At 46.9% G+C, this 14,530-nt stretch overlaps 1 protein-coding gene across 4 annotated transcripts in view; it reads right to left on the bottom strand.

Moving 5' to 3' along the window:
• Nucleotides 1-14,530, bottom strand: part of PIK3CB (phosphatidylinositol-4,5-bisphosphate 3-kinase catalytic subunit beta) — a 965,971-nt gene that overhangs the window by 113,558 nt on the left and 837,883 nt on the right. For all 4 annotated transcript variants that reach the window (XM_085634521.1, XM_085634524.1, XM_085634523.1 and 1 more), the window contains one exon: nucleotides 3,437-3,546. In XM_085634521.1, coding sequence (XP_085490647.1) covers nucleotides 3,437-3,546 — 110 coding nt within the window. The remainder of the gene's footprint in view (nucleotides 1-3,436; nucleotides 3,547-14,530) is intronic.

The raw sequence follows: 14,530 nt of genomic DNA, 5'->3' as shown, positions 1-14,530 counted from the left end.
GACTGTTGCTGCTCTACCACTGCAGAGTGCAATGGGTATTGGTTCTTACCAACACTAGATCCTCCAATTGACACTCTGCTTGTGACCTCTGACTTGAGAGGCATTATTGAAGCGGGTGCATATGTAGTCTGGCATGGGGAACCATGGCAATGCACGAAGCTATCATTCAGAGTAGGCGCATTACTGTGGGAACTGGAAGTAGAAAGAGTGACTGAAACAGAGGGAAAAGCTGCTGGAATGCTTGCATCCTTTGGGGACTAGAGGAAGCTTTGCCTACTATAGAATTGAGTACTAACCTTAGAAAGGGTTCAATCTGAAGTGGCTACAAGTGTGATTTGGTGGAATGGGCTGTGAACCCCAGGCTGTGCAGCGGGAAAATTACAGTCTGGCTTAAGCACTCCTGTCTGCTTGAACCCTTGATCAGCAAATCAACAAGGAAAACACAAGTTACCCCTCTCCGAAGATGAGCGGATACCACTGCTAAACACTTGATAAAGACCCTAGGGACCACAGTGATGCAAGTGTTGACCACTTACAGTGAAGTAGAGGTAGTGGTTGTGAAGTTGCCTTGCTGCAGTAGTGGAATGACATCCTGTAAGGTGACCATGTGGAAGTGTTTTGACAGGATGTATCAGTTGTGAAGTTGGAGGTCGAAGATGAGCCTGAGGGATTGGTCCTTCTTGGGAATGAGGAAGTATAAGGAGTCAACATCTTTGCCCTGGTGTTGATGGTGCTCTGGTTCTATAGTTCTTGTGAGTGGGAACACCTGCACCTTCTCTTTCAGCAACGTGAGATGTTCTGGGCTGAGGGTGTGGGATGGAATGTTTGAAGGGTTCGAAATGAGCTCTTGGCAGTTGACATGCTCAATAATGGATAGGACCCACCAGGTCTGGGGTAATCTACCAGTGAGGAAGGCACCATTAAATTGTCCCCTCAACAGGTGGTATGTGATTGAGGGGGATACAGGGTAAGTCCATTTTTGGTGGTGGAGGCTCTTTTACTATGGGTGCCTCTGCCTCAGCCCTTTGAGCCATTTCCTCTAAAGGATCCCTGTGTGCAGCCTCTGCTGCCCTGTTGGTAGCCCAGCTGCTGCCTATGGTAGGACTGAGTGCGTTATGGAGAAAAGGCTTTAGATCCCCCTTCGTGTCTGCTGCCTTAGAAAGGAGCCCTTCTCATAGGCAAACTGTAAGGTGCCCATTGCCTTAGTGGTCTACTTGTCTTTCTTGACTTTTTTTAAGCATGCTGTCAACCTGCAGTGCGAGGAAATGTTCTCCATCAAAAAGCAAGTTGACCAGGAGCTGTTGCAGCTGTGGCTTTAAGACAGACACTCCAAGCCAGGAGTAATACCACAGGATGATCGAGGTGTTGACTACTGTGGCCACGGTCCCCAGCATATCCAAAACATACCCAAGGGTTGCATTAAATACTGCCTTTTATTCCTCCACGAGCTCATTCCCCCACTTGTGATATTTGTCTGGGAGGTGCTGCAGGAATGGGCTCTATGATATCTAGAGAGGAGGCCTACACAATTGGTGATGTGTGGCAGCACCTATGGCCACTCTCTTCCTTGCAACATATATCCGTTTGCTCTCTTTAATAAACGGTGGGGCATCCCCGGTGCATGGGCTGCTGCCCTCTTCCTAGCTGAGTGACTACTAAAGAGTTAGGAGGGACCGGACTCCTGATATAGAGTGGGTCAGAGGGTGCCGGTTTGTATTTTTTTCTCAATGCATGGTATGACCCAAGGTGGATTTAATCCTACATTGAGCATGGGGCGGTACTGGATGAAATGCTCTGCCTTCAAGAGCATCTCCACCAAAAAGTCATTCTCTTTGGGGTGGAGTGTGTCTACCTTATGGTAGATGGCCGTGCACTGGATAACGCTGTGGAATGTTGTGTTATCTGGGGTGCAGGTCCTGACTGGGACGTGATTTATGTCTGGGTGTAAGGGTCTACATCATTGTTCTCCCAGGGATCTTCTGAGACACCAGGATAGATTGGGGCAAAGTCCTCCGCTGGGAGAGAAGGGCTAGGACAGTCTGTATCGGACTAAGGTGCCAGAGACCCTCAAGCAGAAGGATTAGGGGGCGGTGGTAGTGGAGGAGTGTATGGAGGAGGTCGTGGTGGTGGGGAAGGGCAAGGATCATTTTACATGACCTCTTGGGAGGCAAGATGGGCACAGGGGTTTCTGGTGGCAGTCCTTCGTCAAAGGCAAGCCTGCATTACTTGGCAGTTTTTTTCTAAGGCCCACATCTTTCCTGTGCCTGGGTGGATGATCCTACTCGGACGTTCATCCAGCTCCTGCTTTAGCCTCTCGAGGATAGGGCATTCCTCTGTGTCAACATGAAAGGGTGTCAAAGAAGTCTTTGGTCTCAGGGCCAGTTTGGGGCTGCTTTTGGTGTCAGTTTCGATGATGGAGTCAACTTCAATGGCTCAGCGTCAGTCAAGGCCCTTTGACTCATGGCCACTGGAATGATCTTTCCTTGGCTCCGATGCCTTGGTTCGGTGTCGATAAGGGCTTGGAGTCAGTGGCCTGCAGCATATAGCAGCCCAAAGGGCCTTGACTACCGAGAGACCTTGTTGGTAGATGATGACTGACTGAAGGAATTAAATTGGCACAGTTACAAGAGAACATGTGGAAAAAGTCTTTGCGTGATTGGGTCTAAGGCAACTGACTCCGAACCCACAACAGGAACCAACAAACTTGTTGAGACGCAGTGCACTGAACAGTACCCGAATCCAATGGTGGAGAAAAACATTCCAACAATGAAGTCGGTGTCCATGTGCATGATTCTAACGACTTCTTTGAAGAAAACAAGTTGCAATTGTCTGAGCCCAACACTAGATGACAGGAGTATGTAGAGCATGTGTAGAGTGTAGTGCCTCATTAACGCATAACTCATGACAAACTTGTGTGCTGTGCCAATAACATTTGGTACCATTTAGGTCTGCTGTGAGATTAAAAGCACTTATTTGCACAAAGATAAGCACTGAGCTGGACAACAAGTTATTCTATCTATTGTTGCGCTATGAAGCTCTGAGTAGGTCTGGGCAGAACTTAAATGACACTAGTGTAATTTGCGTCATTTTGGGAATTTCAAATTAAGCTTGTTAAACAAAATTCCTGATATTTCGTAATTGCATCATGTTGTGTAAATACGTTCACTGTGAAATGTTACTACAAATGCACGAGAATAACGCAAATGGCCAGAATGCGAGCGGCCGCTTTCGATCAGTGATTGATGATGCACACCACTTCCAGACGTCAGTGACCCATCATAATTAGAAAACAATTCCAGTCCCAGGCTTCCATATGGTAAACGTTTCTGCAGCAAGTATTCATTAGAAGTAAATATGTTCTTGAAATTAGGTAATGGCAATGAGCAATTATATGCGAGCATAAAGGAGGTGAATACCTTTGTGTGATTCTACTTACCATCACCATTTTTGAAAAAAATCCCGACAGAATCACCTCCTACCACCTTGCTGTCATACACTATCCACAAAGGCTTCATTTTCGAGTCCATGTATTTGCACTTTTCAATGCTGCAAGTAAAATGAAACAAGATCTGTGTAACATGACAGAGTATGTTTCAATAAAAACTGCACATTGCAAGTCTTTTCGCATTAGACAGTACCTTCACTGGCAAAATCTTCGTTCAGTTTAAAATTGAGATTCTAGACAAAATCCATTATTTCAGTTAGTTATAAGTAAGCAAAAAGAGCTTTTAAATACAGGTATTTTAATTCATTGCATTTGAGAAAGCCAGGATCTGTAAAGAACTGGGTGGTTGATGCATGCTCAGCAGTAGCCACGTGGTATGAACAGAGTAGGTGCCAGGCATGCTCAATCTCAGCAGCAGCCGGAGGCTGATGGATGGAAACTTTAGACCAATGGTCCTTTAACGTTAGAAATGTGCCCTTCATGCATGGTCACCGAGGATTTTTGTCCTTTTAACTGAACCCGATTTTTGATGGTTGTAGAACTCTGTGCACTTTACCCCCGCTAACCAGGGGTTAAGCGCTTGAGCTACCCTGTTTAAACATGGTAAATTGGTATATCCCCGATATTTAATTTACTTATAAGTGCCTCGTATATGGTACTACTTGTACCAAGGGAATTTCGACATGGCAAAGTAAATCTTTTTCCAGGCCTAAGTCTTCCTTTTTAATACTTGTATGTCACCTTTAAGGTAGGTCCTAGAGGCTCATATGGCAGGGTGCACAGTATTTAAAGAAGTAGGCTATCTATTTTTAAAGTTTAACATGTCCTGGCAGTGAAAATCCTCCAAGGTTGTTTGTCACTATGGCAAGGATGGCTCTCCCATTGGTTTACGCTATTACATTTAATAGATTTGCGTAGAGTGCAGTGACCTAGAGTGCAGTGGCGAACAGAAGAGTGGTGCAGAGTAGAGTGCAGTGGCGAACAGAAGAGTGGTGCAGAGTAGAGTGCAGTGGCATATAGTGCAGTGGATTAGAGTGCTATGTTGCAGAGTAACGTGGCATAGACTGGAGTGATGCAGATTGTAGTGTGTTGTGGTGTAGAGTGGTGCAGTGGCAGAGAGTAGAGTGGTGCAGTGTAGAGTGGGGTTCAGTTGAGTGGCAGAGTGCAGTATTGCAAAGAATTGTTGTAGAGTGAGGCAGAGTAAAATGACAAAGTGCAATGGCTCAGAGTGCAGTAGCTTAACGGTATAGAGTGGCATAGAATGCAGTGGCTTAAAGTAAAGTGTTACACAGAGTATAGTGGCATATAGTGCAGTAGTGCAGAGTACATTGGCGTAGAGTGTATTGGCTTTGAGTAAAGCAGTGCAGAGTGCACTGGTGTGTAGTGCAGTGGCATAGTGGAGTAGAATAGAGTGGTGCAGGGTAGACTGCAGTGTTGTCGACTGGGGGTGTGTAGAGTGAAGTGGTGTAGAGTAGAATAGAGCTGCATAGAGTGGAGCGTCGTAAAGTAGATTGTTTCAGAGTAGAGTGAAGTGGTGTAAAGTAGATTGTGTCAGAGTAGAGTGCAGTGGCGTGGTACAGAGTAGAGTTGCGAGGAGTGCATTGGAGTAGAGTGATGCAGAGTAGAGTGGCATGGAAACATCGGTATAGGGGAGAATAGAGTGGCTTAGAGTACAATGGCGTAGAGTGCACTGGAGTATAGTGTAATGGCGTAAAGTGCTGCAGAGTAAAGTATAGTGGTGTAGAGTACATTGAGTAGAGGGCAGAGGCGCAGACTGCAGAGGCGCACTGTAGAATACAGTGGCATAGAGTGGTGTAGATTAAAGTGGTGCAGAGTGGATTGGCATAGAGTGCACTCCCGTGGAGTGGTACAGAGTAGAGTGCATTGGTGCAGAGCGTAGTGGCATAGGGCACAGTGTTGCATACAGAGTAGAGTGCATAGACTGGAGTGGTGCAGGGTGTTGTGTGGCGAAGAATGCATTGGTGCATAGGAAAGTAGTGTGGGGTAGAGTGCATTGGCAATTAATAGAGTGGTGTAGAGAATAGATGTACAGAGTGAAATGGCATGGAGTGGTGCATAGAAGAGTGCAATGACATGGTGTGGAGTGGTGCAGAGTGGAGTAGAATGAAATATGTATGGTGTGGTAGCACACTTACATTACAGACATATTTTCAATTGAAATCATCATTACATTTGCACAGAAACATAGTTTCACTAATAAAAGTATACAGTGCACAAACAATGTGTGGAAATACCAGCACTTGCATTGATTTATTGTGATAGTTTTAAAATATTTGCTTCCACCTCACTTTAGAATTACCAAAAAGGTGCTTCATTTGAGCTTTTCTAATTCTGAAATATATGCATAGTACATTAACAGACATTTAAATTTTGTTGTGTGCTAGAAAATAATAACATTGTGCAGCCTTCCTCAAGTACTCCCCCGGACCCAGCAAGATTGTCGCATAAATCCTCACACTTAGATGTGAAAGTAAGAAAAGTAAACACCAAGCTCTTTGGAGGACAGGCTGGCACTGGGCATAAAAGTGGGCATCACAAACCTATGCTAAGAATACTCCTCGATCAATGAAGATCAGAAAGAGTAATGTCCTGCTGTCTAGCATGGTGCTTTGTATTGGTGCTATTTTTAATTCAAACTTTAAAAACTCGTATCTCTGTCTCCACTGATTGGATTTTAGTCATTATGGTGTTATTTTATTTATTACAAATTAATCTGTTTCATCACAAAGAAATAGATGTGCTACTATTACAGAAAACACACCTATCAGACAAAGACACAATTAGATTACAAACCGGTTAGTACCCCATTCTGTATAATGCCACAGCCCCTAACAAAACAATGGGAGTAGCAACCTTGCTGAATAGGGACCTGCCCTTTACTCCACATGAAAAACGAACAGACAAAGAGGACAGATTCTTAAGCCTAGATTGTACAATCATAACTATAAATCTGACTTTGCTATCAGTCTACGGCACCAATGATCGATCACAAATATGTATTCTATGATGATCTTTCCCACAGACCGCTGCATTTCCGTAGGGAATAGCTAGTGCTCGGGGTGATCTTAATGTAGCACTCAACCCGCAGTACGGTAAGTCTACTCAGTAGGAGACTTGAGCATTCAAGCCCCTCTTTCTCTTGGAAATGGGATTGTGGATCTATCCCTGATCGATATAGGGTGAACCCAACATGAAGGAAAATGAGATCATACTTTCTTCTCCAACTTACACAGGACCGTCTCCAGGCTCGACTTTTTGGTAGACGGTGGATTGCATCCCCAAATCCTTGACATTAGCATAAGCACTAAGGTCTTATCAGAACACTGCGCTTTTAAGGCATATAGACTTCACGCTTCCTCCATGATGTGTGCAGAACCGTTGGGCAATGAATGAAATTTAATTTTGGGACATAAGATTTTGAGAATCCATTCGAGAGGCCATAGAAAATTATTTCAAGGAAAATGACAATTTCCCACTACAATGGGATGAGGCCAAGGTGGTCATTAGGGGAGACCTAATTTAACATACGGCCCACTTTACTCAAATGTCAGATGAAAAATAATTGGAATTAAAGAGCCGGATTCTAGAACTTGAAATCTGCTATAAACAAGGCGGCTCTCTGAGACCATACAGAGATTTATGGACTTCAAGGGTTGAGCTAGAACAGCTCCTGATGAAGGAGAAACGAAAATACTCTATATAACCAGAAAAATTACAAGAAGGGTAATAAGGCCGCTAGATTGTTAGCTTGCAAACTACACAAGCACCATACTATTTCGGCAATTACAAAGGAGGCTGGACTCGCATACACCACAACGCCTGGCACACTGAAGGAATTTTAATTGCAACTACTCCACTTTAAATACTGGTCTTGGGCCATTTCATCTAGTGGTTGAGCTGTATATAGAGTCCATGGTCTTCTCCAACTAGAGGCATCTGATAGATGGTCCAATAACAAACAAATATTGGACCGTGACTAAACAACTCAAACCCTGACAGGGCCCTGGCAGGCCATCAGCATCCTTTTACAAAGCATATATGAACATATTGGCCCTTCCACCTACAATGCTTTACAATTCTTTCCTCCAAACCGGAGAGCTTACATCAATGATGACTGAATCATAACCTTATTACTGAAACCAGAGAAAGACTACTTCCAGCGGCTCTTACCTGCAGATCGCCCCGTTAAACTTTGATGTGAAGATTTTCACCTCCATCCTGGTCTGGCGTTTACACAAGGCCTGGCCCAATCACTATTTCTGGAACAGTCGGGCTTTATCAAACACAGACAAGCAGGTGATCTCACCCGGCTTGTGTATAACCTGATTAATGCTGCAGAAAAACACAACACACAAATGGACCATCTCTTGCTGGATGTGGAGAAGGCCTTCGATAGAAAACACTGGAAATTCATAAAACAGTTTGTGTTAAGGCAGGCGTGGGCCCTAACCTTCCAAATATATGTATGACCAATTTTGTCCACTCCTCATCACACTTAAAAGTCAATGGCAGATTATCTAACTAACGGACTCTAACAAGAGGAATGCGATAGAGGTGACCCCCTGTTCCCTATTATTTTTGCTGTCACCATGGACCAAAAATTAAAGGCCAACTCCGAAGTCCAGGACCTCTGTCTTGGCCTAAAGAAATAGAAATTGGCTTGGTTTGACGGCGATGTGCTGTACTTTGCTTTATCACAGAACAGAACACATCAATTCCAGACTTTGTTCAGGAACAGTCTGAGATGGTCTGGGGACTGAAGGCATTATCTCGGCGTACTGAAGTCAGTTACTTTTTCACGACTTTCCACGCCAGAAGCGTGGAGCCTCGAAATGTATTAACATTGGGATGTTTGAAAACTAGAGCTCTGAAAGGTATTAGCCCTGACCCTCGATTGCAGGGAGAATGAGTGCGTCAGTAAGGAATCTGCGGCTGGATCATGTCTCTACCAGATAAGGTGTTGCCGGAGGTAAGTAACTTGTTCATATTTAAGACAACTAGCTGCAGATTCCTTACCTCTAAATTGATACCCAGGCAAAACCATCCACAGAGGAGGGACTGCAGACCAGTTTAGACAGGAAATCCTGCAGTACTGACAGCCGAACTGGTCATCACTGCAGACTTGATTATCTAGGCATTAATGTTTGGTAAATGTGAGCAGGGATGCCCACATTGCTGCCTGACCGATGTCCAGGAGTGGGACCCCTTCATGCTAATGCAGTGGTAGCAGCCTTAGCTCTGATGGAACATGTCCTTAAGCCGTCAGGAGGCTGCCTCTGACAAAAGCTTAACAAATCTTGATGCAGAGGACAACCTATCGGCAGATTGTCTTCTTCAGCACCGCCCAACCCTTCTTCACTTCAATGTACTCCAGAAGTAGCTGGTCGTCCACCCGGAACTCTTTTGTGCGGCCAAGGTAGAACAACACTCTTTTGGGTCCAGAACGTGGAGTCGCTCCTCTACTTTAGAGGGATGCGGAGGAGCATAGAAAGAGGGCAGGGTGACAGATTGCTCCACATGAAAAGGTGTAACCACTTTCAGGAGGAAAGAGGCCCTAGTACGAAGTACCAACTTGTCAGGCAATATTGTCAAGAAGGAAGGCTTGGAAGATAAAGCCTGCAGCTCACTCATCCTTCTGGTAGATGTAATTGCCACTGAAAAGGCGGTTTTGTATGCTGAGCAGCGAGAGGGAACAATTATGTGAGGGCTCGAAAGGAGTACAAATAAGGAAGGCGAGAACCAAATTAAAGTCCCACTGAGGCATTATGAAAGGGGCAGGTGGAAACATTTGTTTAAGGCTTTTCAGGAATCTATGCACAGTGGGTGATTTAAATAAGGAAGGTTAGTCTGTAACCCTCAGGAAGGTAGACAAAGCCAAAAGATACCTTTTCAGGGTGCCCAAAGCAGAACCCTGCTGGCAAATGGTCAAAATTAAAAGCAATACATCAGAAAGGGAAACAGACAGAGGGTCAGTAGACTTTTCTGTACAATATGATACAAATTTGTTCCACCGGAAGGCGTATACGGTCTTGGTGGAGGGCTGCCTGTCTGTCAAGATAAGATTGCAGACTTTAGGAGGAAGGTCGAAAGCGGTCAACTGTTGCCGCTCAATCTCCAGCAATGAAGGCATAGAGTTGACAGGTTCAGGTGGAGGACCCTCCCCTGCTGCTGCAACAGAAGGGGACCCGAAGGGGTAGCCTGATCGGAGGATCAATGCTCATCTGCAGAAGTGCAGGATACCAGACACTCCGTGCTCAATCCGAAGCCACAAGGATGACTTGGGCCCAGTGTTCCTGATCTTCTTGAGAACTCTGGGCAGGAATGGTATGGGTGGAAAGGAGTACAGGAGGCCTGAGCTCCACTTGACAAAAAGCACCTTAGAGTGAGAGCCACCTTAGAAACTCTAGAGTGCAAAACTGCCGACATTGCATGTTCTCGGCAGAGGCAAACAGATCCAACCAAGACTCTCTAGCCCTCTGAAAGAGGCCTTGCGCAACCTCCAGATGGAGACGCGACTCATGAACTGCTAGACATAAATGGCTGATTTCATCCAACCAGGTGTTCAGGGAACCTGAAACCTGTTGAACCACCAGGGAAATGCTCTGCTGATCTAGCCACGTCCAGAGACGCAGGTCCTCTTGACAAAGACTTCCCAAACCCTACTCTGCCCTGTTTGTTGCAGTATAACATGGCGGTGGCGTTGTCCGTGAACACCTGAACCAGATTTCCCTTGATGAAAGGAAAGCTTTCAACGTCAAGCGAATCGCTCGGAGATCCAACAAGTTGATGTGGAGGCCTGGTTCTGCTGGAGACTTAAGTACTCTGATCTCCACCTCTTCCAGATGGCTGCCCCATTGCAGGAGTAAAGCATATGTCACTACTGTGTGATCTGGTTGGAGAAGGGAGAGGGGTCTGCCTTTGACCCAATAACGGTTGGTCAGACATCACTGCAGATCCTATGCAATTCCCTCCGAGATCTGGACTGTGGAGGAGATATTCCACTGATGCAGTGCCCACCAGAATTTCAGGTCCCACTGCAGAGCCCGCAAAGGCAATATGGCAAGTGTAACTAGCAGGATGCAGAAGGCCATGAGGCCCGTCAGAGTCAGCCTCTCTGAAATGCAGGATAGAGGCTAAAACTTCAGTATCACAGCCTGAATATACTGGACTTGCTGTTCAGGAGGATAGGCCCCAAATTGCATTTTGTCTAGAACTGTTCCGGTGAAAGGGAGCGTCTGAGAAGTCAGTATAGTGAACCCCAGCAAAAGCAGGAAATTCACCGTAGTCTAGCGGTGGGAAAGGACAGTTTTGGGTAAACTCGCCTTCAACAGCCAGTCGTCGAGATGGGGGAAAACTAGCACAGCTGATCTGTGTAGATGAGCTGCGACCAACGCCATCACCTTGGTGAACACCCGAGAGGTGCTGGTAAGGCAAAAGGGGAGCACTGTGAACTGAAAGTGCTCATGGCCTACCATGAACCTCAGGTAGCGTTGATGGGCAGGCAGTACAGGAATGCGAAAATAGGCGTCCTGCAAGTCCAACGCTACAATCCAGTCTCTGGGGCCTAGGGCAGAAAGACCAGAGTCCCTTATTCTTTTGAGGAAGTAGTTGAGGCTCGTAAGTCCAGGACAGGACGAAGGCCCTGTTCCTTTTTTCAGGACCAGGAAGTTGCGAGAATAACAACCGAAGTTGACTTCTGGCACCGGAATCCTCTTTATGGCTCCCTTGGCCAAGAGAATCCTGACTTCCTCCTGAAGCAAGTTCAGGTGGTCCTCTGTCAGCCGGTCGTAAGTTGGAGGCATGGTGGAAAGGGTAGTCTCAAAGGGGAGGGAGTAGCCTATTCGGACTATCTGAAGAACCCACTTGGCCAATGTGATTTTTTGCCAGTGGTGGAGGTGATGGCTGATCCCGTCACCAACCAGCTGCCCATGATCTTGAAGAGCCGGACTAGGAACGTATAGAGGCTGCAGGGGGAGGAGTGGACGGACTTGACCTCCGGCCACCTGACCCCTGAGGGTTGAAATGAGCCATACCCACAGGAGAGCAGAGTTGGCTGTACTTATGGCTGGGATATGGATGGTGTGGTTGAAAGCCCCTTCCGTGGCCACGAAAGGGGTAAAAAGCAGACGGGAATGGTTGGTCTGTGAAAGGCTCAAAGAGATAACCATAGCCTGCAAGTCCTTAAAGCCCTCGAGGGCCATGTCTGCCTGGTCTCTTAAGAGACAGGTTTCATCAAAGGGCATGTCCATAAGGAAAGCCTGGACATCCCCATAAAAGCCAGAAGTTCGGAGCCAGGCGCGGCATCGAACAGCGACTGTTGATGGCATTGCTCTGCCCAGCGAGTGGTGGTGTCAAGCCCACAACAAATGGCGAAATTTGCTGCATCTTTCCTGTCCGATACCACTTGGGAGAGAATGGCCCGGGTCTACTCCGGAACCTGTAGTAGCACTAGTCCAACCGTTTCCAACAAGGAGTAGGCATAATGGCCCAGTAGGCATGCAGTGTTCACTGACCGCAATGCAAGGATGGCGAAGGAAAAAAATCTTCTTACCCCAACTATCCCTCTTGGATTCCCTGTCTGTGGGTGCTGAAGGGAATGCGACTTGCGAGGTAGAGGTCTGGCCCACCAAGCTCTCGGGGGTAGGATGGTTGGTGAGGAATTTTGGCTCACCTGGCGACTGTACTATTCACAGAAGCCCCCGTGCTGGGTTTGGATCAGGTTACCAGAAGGACATCAGTCAAGGCCTTGAGGAAAGGCAGAAGAGATTCTGAGGAGGAGACACCCCGCTGCAGGACCTCTGTCAGGATGTTCGCCTTCACTTTCACTAAAGGGAGCATAAGGTTCAGCAACTCGTCTGCCCTTCTCACTACCATAGCATGTGAAGCGCCCTCCTACGTAGACACGGTAGAGGGAGAAAGCAGGCCAGAATCTGGGGAGGTATCCAGTCCATTAGCCTCACCAAAGTCCTCATACCAGTCCATTTTAAGTTCAGGCTGGCCTTATAAAGGGTTCAGTGACCCCTCCCAATCTTACTCCATTGTAGCACCTCAAAAGATGGCTGAGGAACTGACCTAGGACCCAAGGGTGAAGTCTGTGCTGGAATCGGCATCAATAGGCACCAATCTGGCTCATAGGCAATATGAGAGGGGCTTGTGGCGCCGGGGGAGGGGGTGCCAGCAGCATCAGAAGTCTCGGCGCAAGGGCTGGCACCTGGAAAGTTTGCAGTGGTATGACCAGAGGTGCCAGCGCGGAACCCGATGGAGACCCCTTTGAGCCTCCGGGGCCCGAAGGCGGGTCGGGAGGGTCAGGTTGCCCAAATATGAGGCACATGGCATCATAGAATTCTTTAAGCTGGCAGAGGGTAGCTCCGGCTCCTGGAAAAGCAGGGAAGGGCAGAGCCGACCCAGGCGCAGGTTCTGCAGAACTAGGTTTAGAACATTGAGACTCCTCCATCACGTCGGCCCAACCGACGGGGAGAAGATGAAGAGCTTCAACTTTTTGTTTCTTATGCCTTACCTGACCGACCAGATGACTGAGTAGGAGGACGAGGACTTTGGACCGAGACAGAGACTGAAAACAAGATCACCAGGGAGAATGGAGTGAAGTTGAGAACTGAGCAGCAAGCAGCTTTGGGACCACTCCCTTAAAGCCATGGCCGGCAGTCTGGGCATGGCTTCGAGTCGTGGTTGCGCAGCAGGCACCAGAGACAAATTGAGTGTGGGTCCGTCACTGACAAGGTGCAATAGCAGGTGCCACACTGTTTGAATCCAGAAGTCTTCTTTGACATTGAGGAAAAAACCTACACATCAAAAAAAGCCTGTCAAAAACTGACACAGGGTAGCCCTCTTAACAGATCTGTGCTAGGTGGTGCGGAAAGAAAAGAACTGATGTCAATGTGCCTAGGTGGTGCCTATATAGGTGACTCGGACGTCACTTCCGGCACGGACGACGTCGCCACGTGGAGCTGACCGATGCCACCTACCAACATGCAAGGTTATTGCTCAAGCAAAAGCTTCCGGATCCAGCCGGAAGCCTGGGATACTCTAAGGTAAGGAGTCTGAGACTAGATGTCTATCAGATGCTTACACTGTATTCCTTGAGTTTCAGAGGTAACGGAACAATTCCATTCCGCACAAATGACAACTGTGGGGGCAACAATGCACATACCAGACATGCAATAGGGCACCTCCAAGCTTATGGATACCTACTGGCAATGCAGTGAACTTGCCTACACTCAGCTCGTCCCTGGATGGCGTGGCCTGTACTCCCTTGTTACCATACACACCCCCTTCATGGTCATTCCTGGAGAAGATTTGTCAGAGTTGTACCAAATCTTCTACAGAAGAAGACAACTCTATTGCATTAGGCGCGATAAATAAAAAAAACTGCTGATTATTCTGGCAGGGCTCAGTTCAAGGACATTCCAGAAGAATTTAAACTATTTTCTGACACACAAGTCAATGCGGGAGGGTCCATACCCTTCTTGACCATGCAGACGAAAGCAAACCGCCATTGGCTGCAAATAACCAGATGGGCAATTATGCAAATGATGAACAATACTGAGCTCATCCTTACTGTAATCAAGGAAGAACTAAGAGCAATCCACCTCATGGTGATGCAACATTGGTAAGTGTTGGGCTTGATGACTGCAATGAAGGGAGGGGTATGTGCCAAAATCGGTGCACCCTGTTACACGTTCATTCCAGGCAACCACATGAACACTGGGACTCTGGCTCTTGCCATCCAAACACTGCATTGTGTACAAACTGACATGCGTAAGGAGGGAGGTGCTACTCAGCAGGACTGGTATATCAGTTGGTTCTCCTCGCTCCCCCGGTGGGTCGACTCTGTAACTGTGCTCCCAGCCGTAGTGTTTGACTAAACCAACTGTTCCTGTTTTACCAGATCAAAAGTCTTTTTTGTTTCATGGTAAATTCATATTTGAACAACAGCTCAAATGTATTGGTGAGTGAGTGGCTCTATGCATCAGTGAGTGGATGTGTGAGTGAGTGGATGTGTGAGTGAGTGGATGTGTGAGTGAGTGGTTGTGTGAGTGGGTCTAT

The sequence above is a fragment of the Triturus cristatus genome, chromosome 11, assembly GCF_964204655.1.
Source record: "Triturus cristatus chromosome 11, aTriCri1.1, whole genome shotgun sequence".
NCBI classification, from domain to species: Eukaryota; Metazoa; Chordata; class Amphibia; order Caudata; family Salamandridae; genus Triturus; species Triturus cristatus.
This window is presented reverse-complemented; position numbering and strand designations above follow the sequence as displayed.